The sequence below is a fragment of the Caretta caretta genome, chromosome 10, assembly GCF_965140235.1.
Source record: "Caretta caretta isolate rCarCar2 chromosome 10, rCarCar1.hap1, whole genome shotgun sequence".
In the NCBI taxonomy this organism is placed as follows: domain Eukaryota; kingdom Metazoa; phylum Chordata; order Testudines; family Cheloniidae; genus Caretta; species Caretta caretta.
Window position 1 is genome coordinate 41,596,610 of NC_134215.1, and position 17,098 is coordinate 41,613,707.

The 17,098-nt window shown below is 40.9% G+C and overlaps 1 protein-coding gene across 1 annotated transcript in view; it reads left to right on the forward strand.

Annotated features, from left to right (window-relative positions):
- NPTN (neuroplastin) overlaps positions 1-17,098 on the forward strand; it is a 103,355-nt gene that overhangs the window by 51,518 nt on the left and 34,739 nt on the right. Inside the window, exon 2 of the mRNA XM_048866154.2 lies at positions 14,377-14,545. Coding sequence (XP_048722111.1) covers positions 14,377-14,545 — 169 coding nt within the window. The remainder of the gene's footprint in view (positions 1-14,376; positions 14,546-17,098) is intronic.

Consider the following 17,098-nt stretch of genomic DNA (forward strand, 5'->3'; position numbering starts at 1 on the left):
AACAGCCAGCAGAAAGGGGCAGGAAAGCCTATTCCGCTCACCTGCTATGTCATAGAATCATAGAATATCAGGGTTGGAAGGGACCCCAGAAGGTCATCTAGTCCAACCCCCTGCTCGAAGCAGGACCAATTCCCAGTTAAATCATCCCAGCCAGGGCTTTGTCAAGCCTGACCTTAAAAACCTCTAAGGAAGGAGATTCTACCACCTCCCTAGGTAACACATTCCAGTGTTTCACCACCCTCTTAGTGAAAAAGTTTTTCCTAATATCCAATCTAAACCTCCCCCACTGCAACTTGAGACCATTACTCCTCGTTCTGTCATCTGCTACCATTGAGAACAGTCCAGAGCCATCCTCTTTGGAACCCCCTTTCAGGTAGTTGAAAGCAGCTATCAAATCCCCCCTCATTCTTCTCTTCTGCAGGCTAAACAATCCCAGCTCCCTCAGCCTCTCCTCATAAGTCATGTGTTCCAGACCCCTAATCATTTTTGTTGCCCTTCGCTGGACTCTCTCCAATTTATCCACATCCTTCTTGAAGTGTGGGGCCCAAAACTGGACACAGTACTCCAGATGAGGCCTCACCAATGTCGAATAGAGGGGAACGATCACGTCCCTCGATCTGCTCGCTATGCCCCTACTTATACATCCCAAAATGCCATTGGCCTTCTTGGCAACAAGGGCACACTGCTGACTCATATCCAGCTTCTCGTCCACTGTCACCCCTAGGTCCTTTTCCGCAGAACTGCTGCCTAGCCATTCGGTCCCTAGTCTGTAGCTGTGCATTGGGTTCTTCCGTCCTAAGTGCAGGACCCTGCACTTATCCTTATTGAACCTCATCAGATTTCTTTTGGCCCAATCCTCCAATTTGTCTAGGTCCTTCTGTATCCTATCCCTCCCCTCCAGCGTATCTACCACTCCTCCCAGTTTAGTATCATCCGCAAATTTGCTGAGAGTGCAATCCACACCATCCTCCAGATCATTTATGAAGATATTGAACAAAACCGGCCCCAGGACCGACCCTTGGGGCACTCCACTTGATAAAACCGGCTGCCAACTAGACATGGAGCCATTGATCACTACCCGTTGAGCCAAACAATCTAGCCAGCCCTCTACCCACCTTATAGTGCATTCATCCAGCCCATACTTCCTTAACTTGCTGACAAGAATACTGTGGGAGACCGTGTCAAAAGCTTTGCTAAAGTCAAGAAACAATACATCCACTGCTTTCCCTTCATCCACAGAACCAGTAATCTCATCATAAAAGGCAATTAGATTAGTCAGGCATGACCTTCCCTTGGTGAATCCATGCTGGCTGTTCCTGATCACTTTCCTCTCATGCAAGTGCTTCAGGATTGATTCTTTGAGGACCTGCTCCATGATTTTCCCAGGATCCTCCTCCTTCCCTTTTTTAAAGATTGGCACTACATTAGCCTTTTTCCAGTCATCTGGGACTTCCCCCGTTCGCCACGAGTTTTCAAAGATAATGGCCAATGGCTCTGCAATCACAGCCGCCAATTCCTTCAGCACTCTCGGATGCAACTTGTCCGGCCCCATGGACTTGTGCACGTCCAGCTTTTCTAAATAGTCCCTAACCACCTCTATCTCCACAGAGGGCTGGCCATCTCTTCCCCATTTTGTGATGCCCAGCGCAGCAGTCTGGGAGCTGACCTTGTTAGTGAAAACAGAGGCAAAAAAAGCATTGAGTACATTAGCTTTTTCCACATCCTCTGTCACTAGGTCCACAGATAACATGTTACCATCTCATTACCAGTTTGTGTGCAGTTTCAGAGATTGTTGAACTGGCAGTGCTCTTCAACTGAGTTCTGTGTAACTCATGTATGCCAGAGGGGCACAGAGTTTAGCTTGGCATCACTCTTGATCCTTGGCAGATCAGTTATTCCAAAATTAGCTGCATAGAATATGCATATCAAAAGTATGCTGGACAAAAATGCAGCTCTTGGTCCAGCTGAGAAATTGCATGTCTTTGCAGATAGGACCTAGTCAATGAAAGTACTGCACTAAAGGGAAAATCTGACTTTTTTTTTTTTTTTTTAAACCAGGATTACTAGAATTTCCTGTCTCCTATTCACTCTGGGTCTGTTATCATGAAGTTTTCCTAACATTCTGGTGCTGTTTACTTATGTTACATTATATGTCTCCTTTCGTTGTATAAACTAAGTACTGACTCTCAAATATTCTTTAAACCTTTGAGTTTTCCTAGCTGTCCTTTCAGAAAAAAGTGTTCCTTTAGCATTTGAATTAAAGTAATTTCTCATTCTAGGTCTTAGTGAATCTCCACATTGTACAACTACTGCACAATCTGTAATCTGCAGTTCTTAGACAGGTACAGCAGGAGCTATTGCAGGTCAGTCTTCATATGCATTGGTGCAGATGCACATGGAAAACTTTATCCACTTTGACTAGTTCTATGCTTATATACTTAAAAAAAAAAAGAAGCTATTTTAGCTATTGAGCTTCTAATATAATCTCTTTCATTTACTCAAACCTATGACTTTATCTGAAGAACAATGCCATAGAAGAAAATAAATTACAAAAATTAATACATCAGTTTATGTTGGTGACAGCAAGTAAATGTTACTCTGAAATGGCAGAGCTTCCTGGACTGTCCTGTAGTGTAACATCCCTGGTCCTCTGGTGTATCATGAAATTATATTGAGACTTTGTGGTAAATCTTGTGGCAGACTTCACAGTAACTCTCCACTTGCTCAATGCTACCACATACAATAGAACAATGTTTTTTTTTCCATAGTGCATTTCACTCCCTAACAGTTTACAAAGCAGTCGGTGGCTTACCAGTGATTGTAAGCTATTGGTAGCTTTACAGCCATGCCCATAAGAACCTGCCTTATTGAGAGGGAGAATATTTTTCATAAGCATTTCCATTTGCTAGTTGTCAGTAAGTGGTGTCTGAGGCTGAGCCCTTTTTGTCTAGTGCACCAGGGCTATTCTATAACTTGCAACAGGGCCTTAGTTCTTTACCTTGTACTTGAAGAGCTACCAGGTGAACTGGAGACCTTAGTTAAATATATGCCTCTCCCACTCCCTTATCTTTTTTGCTCTACAGCATCAGCATCAAATGTCAGCCCAAATTTTACGAGACTTAGTGCTGCCAACTGTGCCTTAATGACACTTGTGAAGTCCAAACAAGACTGTTGTTCTTTCTGAATTGTTTTGGGGGTTCTCAAAATGTGAGAAGGGTGCATTCAACTTTAAAAGCTGCAGGCAGCTAGAAAATCTGAATGAGGGCAATTTTCAGATGTAAACAGATGTCCAGATCAGTAAACTTGGACCTATTTTTCTCCCTTATCTGTTGAGAGAGAGAGAGAGAGAGATTGTCTTTTGTGGGGGTCTCTTCTTAAGAATATGTTATTATTCTTTCTTGCTCTAGCACCTACCTCCTGAATATCTGTCTTTATGTGCAATGCTGCAAAACCCCCCCAGTGTATACATACCATAGGGAAAACCGAGTAAGGAAACTTTCTGGCTTCAGAAGCCTCTTATATAAGCAGTGAAATCTGTACATTGTCTTTCTCTATTTACTTGGTTTTGTACACTTTGATGGCAAACGTTGACAGAATTGCCAAACAGCATGAGTTCTCCAGATAAGTTTCTAGTCTTTTCTTCCATTATGGAAAGTATTCTGTTTGGTGTGCATTCCATTTTTTGAGTAATCGATGAGGTGCAGATGGATTTCACCTCTACTTGTAGCTTCCTCTTGGAACTCTTTCCTTATCAGAAATGGCTCACTGAAAGTACTGCCTGAAACTTGCTTTATGCCTAGTTTACATGTGCATATAGAATTTTAGGCCTTGTTTATACATTGTTGTAATGGATTATCTCAATTGCTCTGAAGGAACCAGTATTAGAACAGCAAGAGAAGCTTTTCCTGTTCATACTTCAACTGCCTGTGGCCTGAGTAACATGAATACAAAATTCCTCCTAAATCTACAGAAATGCTTGCTGTAATATTAGCTTTCCAGTGTGCATTTATTGTTCACTTAAATTTTATTTTACCCCAGCTCATCAGTTACCTATTGAGTAGCAGAGAAGAGAGTACCTTGGAACAAGAATAAAAGGATGCGGTTCAAACTGTCCGACAAGGGACTGAAAAATTTCATCTAACCAGTATGCATGAAAAGTTTAATGGAATAAGCATCTCATTCCTCCTCTCCCTTATAACAGAGCCCAAAGGCTTGTTTCCCCACACCACTTTCTGAAATGGATTGTGTTTGGGAGTGGGGGAAGAGTGTGGGGATGCGTGGGGTGGAGCAGTCTATTTGATCAGTGGTGTAGATGTTCGGAACACTGTCTGCCCTTCTTGCTTGCTGCTGTTGCTGATCCCTGGTGCCCAGAGAGAATTCAACATAGAAATGACAGGTTTTGCTGCATTATCTAGCTGGCCAGCTGTTTTTTCAAAAATTTTCAGTATACAAAATAGACTGGCTTTAAATCTGCACTATTTTCAGTGGGTCACTTCCAAAATATGCTTTGGAGGACAACTTAAAACAAAGGCAAGTGTACTGATGTAGTAATGCTGGTAAGTAGCAGGGAAATGTATATCACAGAAGGGGCTCCAATGGTTTTAGTACTGAATTACAACCGTGCATCTTTTACAAAAGGTACAGAAGGACTTCCTTTATAATGTATCTAGTTACTCAATGCTGTCAGTTTCTCAATTAGTGAATTTTTTTGTCATTTTATATGTGTAAGATGAAAATCCCTATCATACTTTTAACAGAGATTGTGAGAATCTACTGCTTTCAGCTGCAATGATCTAGCTACTGCCAGAAAGTAGGTCACTTATATCTCAGGGAATTCCCTGTCTCGGAAGTTCAGAATAGATGGAAGAAAAGGTCAAAGTAGAGTTCATGATGGAGAGGTATATAGGACAGAAGCTTGCTATTTTTTTTTTCTGTAGGTGTTTGATCAGTTTTCTGTTTTAATGAGAGGGCTGAGAAAGGACAGGGGAAGGACTTCTGCTGGACATTTGACTTTTATAAACCAAACAGTTCAAGCAGCTAGAAAAAGGACAACCATAATTCACAGTCTGCTTTTCCATAGCTCCCTGGTGCCATTTCATTGCTTTCCAGTTCCAAAAGGTGATGTGTGTTTGCTGTAAATGGTTCCCCTGATGCAGTCTCCTATAATCCAGTTTGACACTCTAGAGAACCCATCATAAAATACTTACCTCGGTAGTCTGTCTCCCAAGAACTCCTCTTCCTTGAGAAAAAAGAACAGGAGGACTTGTGGCAGCTTAGAGACTAACAAATTTATTAGAGCATAAGCTTTCGTGAGCTACAGCTCACTTCATCGGATGCATAGAATGGAACATATATATATATATATATATATATATATATATATATATATAATATAGCTATAGATAGCTATAGATAGATGATATATACATACAGATAAGTTGGAAGTTACCATACAAACTGTGAGAGGCTAATTAGTTAAGATGAGCTATTATCAGCAGGAGAAAAAATCTTTTGTAGTGATAATCAAAATGGCCCATTTAGACAGTTGACAAGAAGGTGTGAGGATACTTAACTTAAGGAAATAGATTAAATATGTGTAATAACCCAGCCACTCCCAGTGTCTATTCAAATCCAAGTTAATGGTATCTAGTTTGCATATTAATTCAAGCTCAGCAGTTTCTCGTTGGAGTCTGTTTTTGAAGCTTTTCTTTTGCAAAATTGCCTCCTTAAATCTTCTACTGAGTGGCCAGAGAGGTTGAAGTGTTCTCCTACCGGTTTTTGAATGTTATGATTCCTGATGTCAGATTTGTGTCCATTTATTCTTTTGTGTAGAGACTGTCCGGTTTGGCCAATGTACATGGCAGAGGGGCATTGCTGGCACATGATGGCATATATCACATTGGTAGATGTGCAGGTGAACGAGCCCCTGATGGCATGGCTGATGTGATTAGTTACTATGATGATGGTGTCACTTGAATAAATATGTGGACAGAGTTGGCATCGGGCTTTGTTGCAAGGATAGGTTCCTGGGTTAGTGTTTTTGCTGTGTGGTGTGTGGTTGCTGGTGAGTATTTGCTTCAGGTTGGGGGGCTGTCTGTAAGCGAGGACTGGTCTGTCTCCCAAGATCTGTGAGAGTGAGGGATCATTTTTCAGGATAGGTTGTAAATCTTTGATGATGCGCTGGAGAGGTTTTAGTTGGGGCTGAAGGTGATGGCTAGTGGCATTCTGTTATTTTCTTCGTTGGGCCTGTCCTGTAGTAGGTGACTTCTGGGTACTCTTCCGGCTCTGTCAATCTGTTTCTTCACTTCAGCAGGTGGGTATTGTGGAATGCTTGATAGAGATCTTGTAGGTGTTTGTCTCTGTCTGAGGGATTGGAGCAAATGCGGTTGTATCTTAGAGCTTGGCTGTAGACAATGGATTGTGTGGTGTGTCCTGGATGGAAGCTGGAGGCATGTAGGTAAGTATAGTGGTCAGCAGGATTCTGGTATAGGGTGGTGGTTATGTGACCATCGCTTATTAGCACCGTAGTGTCCAGGAAATGGACCGCTTGTGTGGACTGGTCTAGGCTGAGGTTGATGGTGGGATGGAAATTGTTGAAATCATGGTGGAATTCCTCAAGGGCTTCTTTTCCATGGGTCCAGATGATGTTGATGTCATCAATGTAGCGCAAGTAGAGTAGGGGTGTTAGGGGACGAGAGCTGAGGAAGCGTTGTTCTAAGTCAGCCATAAAGATGTTGGCATACTGTGGGGCCATGCGGGTACCCATAGCAGTGCCACTGAATTGAAGGTATATATTGTCCCCAAATGTGAAATAGTTGTGGGTGAGGACAAACATACATGTATATGTTCCATTCTGTGCATCCGATGAAGTGAGCTGTAGCTCATGAAAGCTTGTGCTCTAATAAATTTGTTAGTCTCTAAGGTGCCACAAGTACTCGTGTTCATTTTGCGGATACAGACTTACACGGCTGCTACTTTGAAATCTTCCTTGAGAGGGTATGTGCTGTGCTATGAAAACTATAACACGCCTTCAAACCAACAAAATTAGCAAGCGCTCTGTGTGTTGTGCTTTCTTTCTATAAAAATCTTGTTAACACCTGGTTTCTGTAAATTATGGTGTTTTATCTAATCCTTTGTCTGTTTTCTGCAACTCGCTTGCTTTGTTCTTTATAACATCTGTTATTTTCTGCTGATCTATCACTGCATTTCTGCTGCCCCTCCCTCTAGCTGGGTTTGTCAAGTCGCCCATGTCAGAAACTAAATTCACAGGGGATGCTTTTGAGCTGTACTGTGATGTGATTGGGAAACCCACTCCAGAGATCCAGTGGTGGTATGCTGAAGTCAACCGGGCTGAGTCTTTCAAACAGCTCTGGGATGGCGCTCGGAAGCGCCGTGTCACCATTAACACTGCCTACGGGGTGAACGGCGTGAGTGTGCTGAGAATAACCCGCCTTACATTGGAAGACTCTGGGACTTACGAGTGCAGGGCCAGCAACGATCCCAGGAGGAATGACTTGAGACAAAATCCCTCCATAACGTGGATTCGAGCCCAGGCTACGATAAGCGTCCTTCAGAGTGAGTTCAGCACCGTACAGTAGTAGTAGTGTAGTAACTAGAGGCAGTCCAGTGACCCTTCTCCCTCTCCCATGACCCTTGATATTACCACCCTTTGTCTTGTTTTTTGAACCCAAGATTATTCCTCCAGTTGTAATGCTTGAGAGTGTCCCTGCCACCTTTTTTTGTTGTTGTTGTTGTTGTTGTCTCTCTTCCGTAGGATCAAAGGACTTGGGGAAGTCTACGCAACTGTCCTACAGCTCCTGTGTGAAAACAAGCTCAGTCTTTGATTATTTTTTTTTCTTCCACAACCCTTTACTTTTATAGTAGGTTTCCTGCACCCTGTCGCTGGCTTCTTCATGAGTGCCTTTCTGTTATGGTTTTTATTCTTTCCTGATCTAACCACTTTTATTTCTTCTTTTTTCTTGGAATCTCTGAATACCTTCCTTATTTACATGGTTTTGAGTTCATAAGCTTCTGTACAAATCCTTCCCATTTTGATTTTGTTGTTATATGTGACCTTTAAAGCCTGGATTTTTCCATAAAGTCATAGAGCTTCTTTTCTTTTTTAAACAACAGTATGTGTCCTAACGGATTCTCTGATGCAACAGTACATTACTGATACAGCTGTTCTTACATGGTGGTGTGAAAGTAAATGCCACTCAGAGTGAAGGGATGTTATCAATTTAATGTGCACTAGCTTTAGCCAAATCACTCCCCACTAGGAATGTAACATCCCTTTTAAAAAACTTATAATGGATAGCATGAGTTGATTCTCAGTTGCTGTTTGTTCCATTTATTGTCCTAGATTTTGTACACATTTTCTGCTGTCTTTATTAGGTTCCACATGAGTTTTGGTTCTGGAAATTTCAGAACCATTTTAACCCTCAGTCCTATTTTTATGTACATTGAATAGAAAGAATGCTGTTTGCTTTCTCTGAGATGTAGTGATTGATATACAGCTTAGATCTACACACATTCACAATGAAATACCTGCAGAGAGTGACTTAACTGTGTACAGGTGTGAAGAGCAGAATGTAAAGGACGGTTTTTTTGATTTAGTGTAAATGTCTCAGGGCTGTGAATAGTAGAGGACGGATGTTATCTTTAACACTATTCTGAGTGTTTGTATACATAAACCAGGATAGCATAGAAATGTAATTTCTCACTGCATATATTGAGCTTCATATTGCATAACTCAAGCTCTCAAATTGTGTAGTGACATCTGTTGAATCGATGTAGTGGTATCTGAAGGAACCCCGTGCAGACGTAAATCTGGTAGCTAGTGCTCAGGTGGGGTACCAATCTGAACTATCTTGGCAGTATTACAATGCTGCATTAGACTGCTGCAATATGAAAATGATTATGGATGAAAACAGGTGACTTGTTGCAGTCAGTACTGATGGATCAGAGAACCTGCCTCTGGAAAATTGAAAGAATGTGAATGTATGTGGAAAAATAAACAGAATTAACCCAATGACATGGATTTAGTTTAAAACCTAAAAAACATTGGGTGGTTCGACTTGATAAACCTGTTCAGCTTCCAGTCCTAAGGCTTGTCCCCTCCCTAGCCCTTTCAGGTCTGAGTCCACTGTGACCTCTAAGTTATTAACATCAATCACAGCAGCAAGAGCCTTCGGATTTCAGGGAAAGGTGTTATGTCAAGATAAAGCTGAACTGTCCTGCAGCAAGTTTAACTTCTGGAAGTCTGGTTCCTGTCTCAGATACAGTGTAGTTGTAGCCGGTAGTGTAGTGTAGTCAGTCCCAGGATATTGGAGAGACAAGGTGGGTGAAGTAATATCTTTTATTGGACCAACTTCTGTTGGTGAGAGAGAGACCAGCTTTCGAGTGACACTGGGCACTTCTTCAGGTCACCAATAGAAGTTGGTCCAATATAAGATATTACACACCTTGTCTCTCCTATTTCATATGATCATCTGCTTCTGCTGCCCATGAAGGTCTGTTGTATTTCCCTTCTCTATTCTTCGCCTAGCCAGTCTCCTTTTAGTAGTTTTTTGGGAGGAGGAAGAAGCTTTTTGAATGAAAAGCTAATTATTAAGTTCTTGAAGCATTTTTCTGATAGAGTCCTTATGAAAATGCCTCAGATTGTGTTTCCTATCTTCCTCAAATAGGTCATTTGTAACTGAATGTATTTTTTGGGATGGAGGTTCTAAGCTTCCATCTCCTTCCCCAGTTAAAGCCCTGTCTTGTCTCTTGCATACCTGCAGTTCAATTATCCAGTGTTTCCTAATTTTGTATTGTGTATTATGACTATATTGCCAAGTGCCTTGTGTTCAGGACACACTTTTGTTTTTGTTGTTTTCATATTGGTGAGTTCAGTGTTTTTCTCAAACACACTTAAACAACTGTACTGTGTCCACAAGGGAGGCTTAAACTGTTGTAGTTTGTGGGAAGCAGAGCGCTTAAGGTTTAACCTCTAGGTAACTACACACTGGAATTGGAGCTGAAGGGAGACCGAGCTAAAGAATCTCAACCTGTACCTGGAAGGCAGGAGTATAAGTTTGAAGTATCCCAGAGTGTTTAAGATTGCAGAGACAGAATACAGTAGTGCATTGAGTAGAAACTATCCTGTAATTTTCCATTAGGAGAGATGCATCTTACAGCTTGTTAACTAAATTGTATTTGAAATGAAGGCTTCTGATTAAAATGGTGTTGGAATCTTCGGCTAATGGTGGTCACTCTTCCTCTGATCTCATTTGACACCATCTTGGGCATTCAAAAATAGACACAGTAAACTGGTAGAGCCTGCTTTAATTGTGGTGGCTAAAACAAAATGTCATTGTTAATATCAAAACAGAATGCAGTGAAAATTAGCATTGAATACTGATTTGAAAAGTTAAACAGTTAGGAGAACTGGAAGTTGGTTTCCAACTAGACACTAAGGCTCCCATGCTGCCCTTCCACAAGATGGTGGATTCCAGTAGGATGCACTTATTTTAAAACCACTGCTCATATAAAATTGACACCTCAAATGTGAGGTATGGGGAGGATTGTCCTCATGAGGATCTTCAGGATGTTCCTTTTTGGAGTGGGATGGCTTTTTTTTGTGTACACCTAACCCTGTACCCCTTCCACAATGCATTATCTCCTCAGAACTAAACAGCAATGTCTGCTTGCTTGTCTGCTTTCTTACAGATTGATGAAACGTTAGTGTCTTCTGCTTACATTTTAATACTTAAAGTGATCAGCCATCAGGAAACTCTAAGTTACATTCTCAGACTTTAACTCTTCTTGCTTCAAACATCTGTTTAGTAATTTCCATATATTTCCAGGATGGATATGAAAGCTCCCAACATGTCCTGTAAAATTCACAAGCTGCTTGTTCACTTGGTTCCCATTATTTCATTCAGCGCCACAAACTGTTAAGTGACCACCTATAAATATCACAAACATTACTATGTAACTGACAGGCGGGTAAGAATAGTTCTAAACTGGCAGAGATAGCCATTAAAGTCCCAAATAGCTTGTTTGTTCTGAGTGCCAGGTCATCAACTTACAGTCTGAAAAGCAGACCTAAAATGGTCCATTATTGGCTACATATGAAAAACATTTAGAAAATAAAGCAATTCCCAAAGGATTTCTGGATTAAGTCTCTCTTACACAAATTTTTTAGTTCTGTAGACTAGATTAAAACTGTTTTCCATTACTTGCTTTTTGAAGGTATGGTGCTTGGAACATTCTCTGATGGCAGCATGTATGCTTTCCATTCCAGAGTCACCTCATGGTGCACTGTAACCACCACCATAGTGTGTCCATGGCTTCAATCCAGTGTACTGCAGACAGCATCAGACTGCCTCTACTAATGACTCTGTTTAAAGCTATCCAGTTCACTATTACAGTGGCCAGTGCACTTGTTTTACCAGTTTTGTCTTTTGACAGGAAAATGCTATTTATAGTACACTGACATAAATAAAACTGAAGATATTTCTTTTCATATTGAATGAAAATCTGTAAAACAGAAGCAAATATCAGTCAGTTCTAGCAAAGCTGATGTCTGTCTACAAAATTCCCAGAAATTGAGTTAATGTTGCTTCAAAGGGGTATTTTCACAGTTGATAGTATTTTTTTGTTTAGGTGAAAAAATCTTGTGTGCTTGCTCATTGGGGATAATATTGGGGTATGAAGGGAGAGGAGAGTAGTGGTGGAGTGGTAAACAAATGATTTTCCTCCATCTAGGACCTGATCTTGTGGTCCTTGCACAGGTAAAATTCCTATTGCAGGACATAGTGGGGCAGAGTTGCAGCTGATGGACAGTAATAAAGTTTCTACAAGAAAGGATAGAAGGAACTCCAGCATTTTGATAGCTGCAATATTGTATCTGGGATGGGGTGGTTAATATTGGGACTTCTAAGTAACTGCAAGAGGGAGTTTGCATAGCCAACCTCATAGAATTAGGCAGAAAAAGATATGCACATATCAAGTGGTGACGTAAAGAGTTTATTAGTCATCAGTAGTCAGATTCTCACTTTGCCTCGCTGGGCAGCAGCAAGAAGGGCAAGTACTATATTATTGTAGAGATTAATGTTACATTATGAATAACAATATAACCTTTATGGTGCCTCATTTTTTTTCCCGATTCAATTTAATAATTTGCGTTAATAATTTGCTTTCCAAGTGCTTTACAGGTGAGACTTCAGAAGACTGTATGGTGTGACTTAATCTGTACTCCAAATGTGTTTAAAATAGCTGTCAGCAAGATATATGGAACCAACTGGAATAAATATTCTTCATTAACTTTCAGACATGGCTATGGAATGTTAATCAGGAATTATATGAATGTGTTTGTATAAACCACACCCACACCTGGCAACCCATCTGCAGTTTTCTCTCCTACTGTTTGGAATGCAAAGGAAGTTCTTGTATTCTGAGATATTGGCATTTTTCCAAGCCTAACCGCCAAAAGTTCTCTCATCTTTTAAACCTGTGATTTTTCATGCTTAATAATTTTTTAGTTTGAAGGTAGATAAGATCTTTTCTTAGTCTCAGTAGAAAAAAATCCTTGCTTTGCAGTTTTGGAAAGGCATTTTGTCCACTCATAGCTCCAATAGCCAACTTTCAAAATTTGGTGGTTGTGGATATTAGCCCTTAATTGTGCATAATGCTGCTTTCAAATTTAAGGAGAAAATTCATAATGTCCAAGTTCCCAATGCTAATTTCTGCAAGGCTTCAGATATATAGTTGGACTCGTACAATTTATAAGTTCTCACACTGCCATTCAGGATTGAAATGTGAGATATTCAAGGCTTCAGAAAATAACTAAAAACTTGTCAGGGGAGTACCACTGGGACTCAGTGTTGAAAGCAAAGTCTATTCAAGTGAACAAGAAAATGATTCCTAGTAAATAAAACTAAGGACACTCCCAGTCAAACTCGTTTGAGTAAAGGTAGGAAATCTATTCTTCCCCCTTTATTTAAAAAAAACAAACCTTTTCATCCTCCAACTACTGTACAAGTTGGAGATTCTTCCCTCAACTACAAATGCTGTTTCCAGTATGGGCTACAAAGTACCAACTCACCTCCCTTGTTGGCTGCCCTTCTACCCAGCCATACAGTCCGTTCTCTGCCAACTTGTGTCAACTAATGAGGTCAACAGAAAACAACTTTTCCTTTTTCTCTCTGGACAGAGATTCTGTATACCCCCTCCCAACAGGAGCCAGAGATTCCCCTTTCCTCTCCAGTACTTGGTATATGCTGAAAAGATAGATGTGGATTATACTGTGCAACTAACTTGCATACAGTTGTAATTCATATAATGTGTGCAACAGCACAATGCTGAGTGTCATGGACACAACTGATCAGGGTCTTCTGGCCTAAATGTAGAATGCAATTATAGGGCCAGAGTTAAAGATGGCCTGCAAAAGAGAGAGCATATTTTGTCTTTACAATGTATAAAGAAAGCTTAAAAGCTTTTTAAAAAATCTGCTAGATTTTTAACTTTAAAAATATCAGGAATGTCAAGTCTTGTCTACCCACTTTGCGGGAAGACTTACTGGATGACTAAAATGAGGACTAGGGCTTTGGCATACTTGTCTACACTGGGGATTTGCTCCAGTTTCAGCCTTCACAGGCTACCAGTTGGTGAAGCTGCACCCTCATGTGGACAGGATAAAAACTGTTTATAAACCAGTTTGCACTGGTGGAGCCTACCCTTAACTTCAAGTGGGAATAAGACCAGCAGAAAAAGAAATTCAGCCCATTTCCAGTAGGGATTTGTACTATTGCAGCTACACTGATGGCAATAATGAGAGCATATCCCCCTTGTAGACATGGCCTTGTTCCTAAGACTCTTGACGTGGTTTCTTCCCGGGAACTGGGTACCCAAAGAGATGCATATTATTCACCAAAGCAGGCTGTTTTTGCTTGAAGTTTCTGCATATAGAAAGGGTTTTGCTTTATTCTGAATGAATAAAACTGCATTATATTGCCCAGAAACAATGACTTCCTTCCTTCAGGAGGTGAGGAAAAGAAGCTGATTTTGCTTGCATAGTCACCAAATATGCAGCTTACCTCTTTGCGTTCCACCATATGCAAAAGATTTGTAAAAATCTTACTTCAAGGTGTGTAGAGGTTGTCTGAAGTGTGAAAGTGAAGAATCTAAAATTTTTTTCTTTATATAGGGGAACTGGTCCTTAAACTGTTGCCTTCACTAGTGGTCAGCTGTTCGTGATTCTTTCTTTGTCTCCCAAATTAGTGAAGCAATAGTTTCTTCCCTCCCTATCTCCCAGCTGACCATTAGACCTGGGTTTGAGGTGTAGTTGTTAGCTGAGATTTATGACTCTCTTTAATGTGCACTTTGTTCCAGAGCCCAGGATCAATGCCAGCGAGGCTGTGAACATTCACCAGTATAGTTCTCCCATCGTCCTGCAATGTAACCTCACCACAAGTCCCAGCCCCCTCACTTACAGCTATTGGGTGAAGAATGGGGAAGAAATTTCTGGCACTAAGAAGAATTCCAGCACCACAGAGCACAAGTAAGTCTGTAAGAGGAGACGTCTCTTCACTATAGCATCAAACGTGGTGGCCTTATGATTTAAAGTAGGGGATAAAGTCAGGACTTCAGGGTTCTGTTCACATCTCTGCTACAGGGTGGCTGGACAGTTTGCATGAGATTCATCTGCAGTAGAGGGGTGTGCGATTTCTAGGCTAAACAGAACAACTAAATAGTTCTAGAAAAAGCTAATTCTGAAAGGGATCAGTGTTCTCCATAGCTATCCTGAGTAGTTCATATCCACATACTATTTGCACATATCCCATAATTTAAGGCACAGCTCTTTAGAACTTTCTTGGAGCAGGTGTGTATTGTATGGATAGAAGTACAGATAATGGCTTCCTTTCTCAGCTGAGTATACTATATATTGTACAATATCCTATTACATACATTGCAGAATGTGTTCTTGAATCTGTGCATATTGTGCCTGAACAGAAGAGCTGGTCTGAGCTGAGATTACCACCAGCTTGGACTTGACAGATGGAGACATCCTCTGGGCCTTGACAGATGAAAGCCAGTGCTCTGAGCTGTCATTGAAGTATAGACAGGAGTATTATGGACTTGCTAATTATGGATGAGATAATTGAACTAGTGCAGCTGCCTGAACTTCTTGTTTTTGTCAGCACAGTAAGATTTTAGACCGAACTCTGCTCAGAGCTTATCATTGCCAACCCTCCAGGATTGTCCTGGAGTCTTCAGGAATTAAAGATTAATCCTTAATTAAAGATTGTCATGTGATGAAACCTCCAGGAATATATCCAACCAAAATTGGCAAACCTATAGAGCTAGTGCATTAGTACTGGAGCCTGTAACATTTGTGACTAATATTTCCATACGCTTGAGTCTATGCCGTTACATGCCAGTATTCTTTAAGCATTATTTTTATGAGTTCCCTTTATGATTGGCATGTACACATTGACCTCATGAGATTGGAATTTTGAATATGCTAACCATACCTCTGTCCTAGCATCTCCTGTCCAAAAGTGTATAAGAGGGTGATGCCCCAAATCCCACTCATATATCCTTCTGTATGATGTTTGCAGTAAGGAAAAATTCTTGTGAGGTGTGGCTCCCCTGGCACTGAGCTGTGAAACTACCTTGAAAAGCCACATCCATTGGGGGTGTGCACAAGACATCTTGTGCAATGGTGATGTCATCAACATACTCTATGTATGGGAGCGCAACTGCCTCAGTTCCCTTGTTGTTCCAAAAGAGAGCATACAGAACTCTCCTATGTTTCCTCAGGCTAGCTCTTTCCTTAGTTTAATTGATCTCCTTGTAGTTAGTGTAGAGTAGTATAGGATAGCTTAGTGTACATAGTCTGTCCACTAAGCTTAGCTAGGAAACCATGGCCCTTTGGTTCAAAGATCTGTTCCATGAGAGCCACTGAACAAGAGCTACTTCTGCATCAGTGGCTTAAGCAGGTGGGGATATGCAATGCAATTCAGCAGCTTTGAGTTTGTTGTACAGTTTCACCAGACAACCTCCCTGGATTTAGCATTGCACCCAGATGGGGAGAGCAGGGCTGCGGGTCCATATTTAGTTAAGAACACTTCACCCACCGTCGTCCTGAAACGGCACTGCTTGTTAATCTTGTGCAGGAGGAATGCCTGCCCTTCTTCCCCATTATTTCCAAGTCTTACTGTATATTCTTGATATTTAATGGGAGGAATTGATTGGCTGGAGTTGACTTGGGTGTTGTGGTACAAGGATATCGGCAGGGTGCACTTGCAGCATCAGTAGACAGTGTTGTTCAAAGTTTCAAGTTTGTGTCCCCAAGCTACACATTGCCTGCAATCTGAATCCATGAAGGCAATTGTCTCTAGGAACCATAGGTACTATAGTAAGCACCCATTCTTTCTCTGGTGTAGAAGAACCTTTAATTTACTGCTGCGTAAAAGGGGGGTATGGAGGCTTGATATTGATACACCACTTTGAGATTCTCTGATAAAAGAAGCTAGTGCAATGTATCATGTTAAATTCACTGGCTGCTTCTAAGAATCTTGACAATTGCTCTGTGCTATTCAATAGCTCTTTTACTGGAAATATCTTTTGTAGGCTTTCTGATCATCTGCATATTACTTCCTTTCTGTAAGAGGGTTGGATACATTTCAGTAAAGGGAGGGGTGGGAGAAACATTAGCAACATTTGCTTTAGGCAGAGTGGATATGACTTCTGTGTTTAATACTGCAGGACAAAGCACATCTATTTACCTGACCCTCAAGCTGTTTGTAGGCTAAATATCAACTGAACTTAGCAAATACTCTTTATTAGATGAAGAACTTACTGCATGCAATTGAGTCAAAGCTTTTCTTGTGACATTGAAGGTTCCTAGGCTTTAAGTATAAAATATCTTTGATATTTTTAGTCTCCAAAACTAGAACTGTAGCATTATCCTAGCTGGTTCACAAGAACAGAGCTAACCGAGGGAATGGAGAAGACAGTGAAAAGTCCTCGTGTGGAAATATTAATACTGATTGTTATTCTAGTGTGTTAAAGTTTGTGTATTTTATTGCTGAGGGAATACTATGCAAAT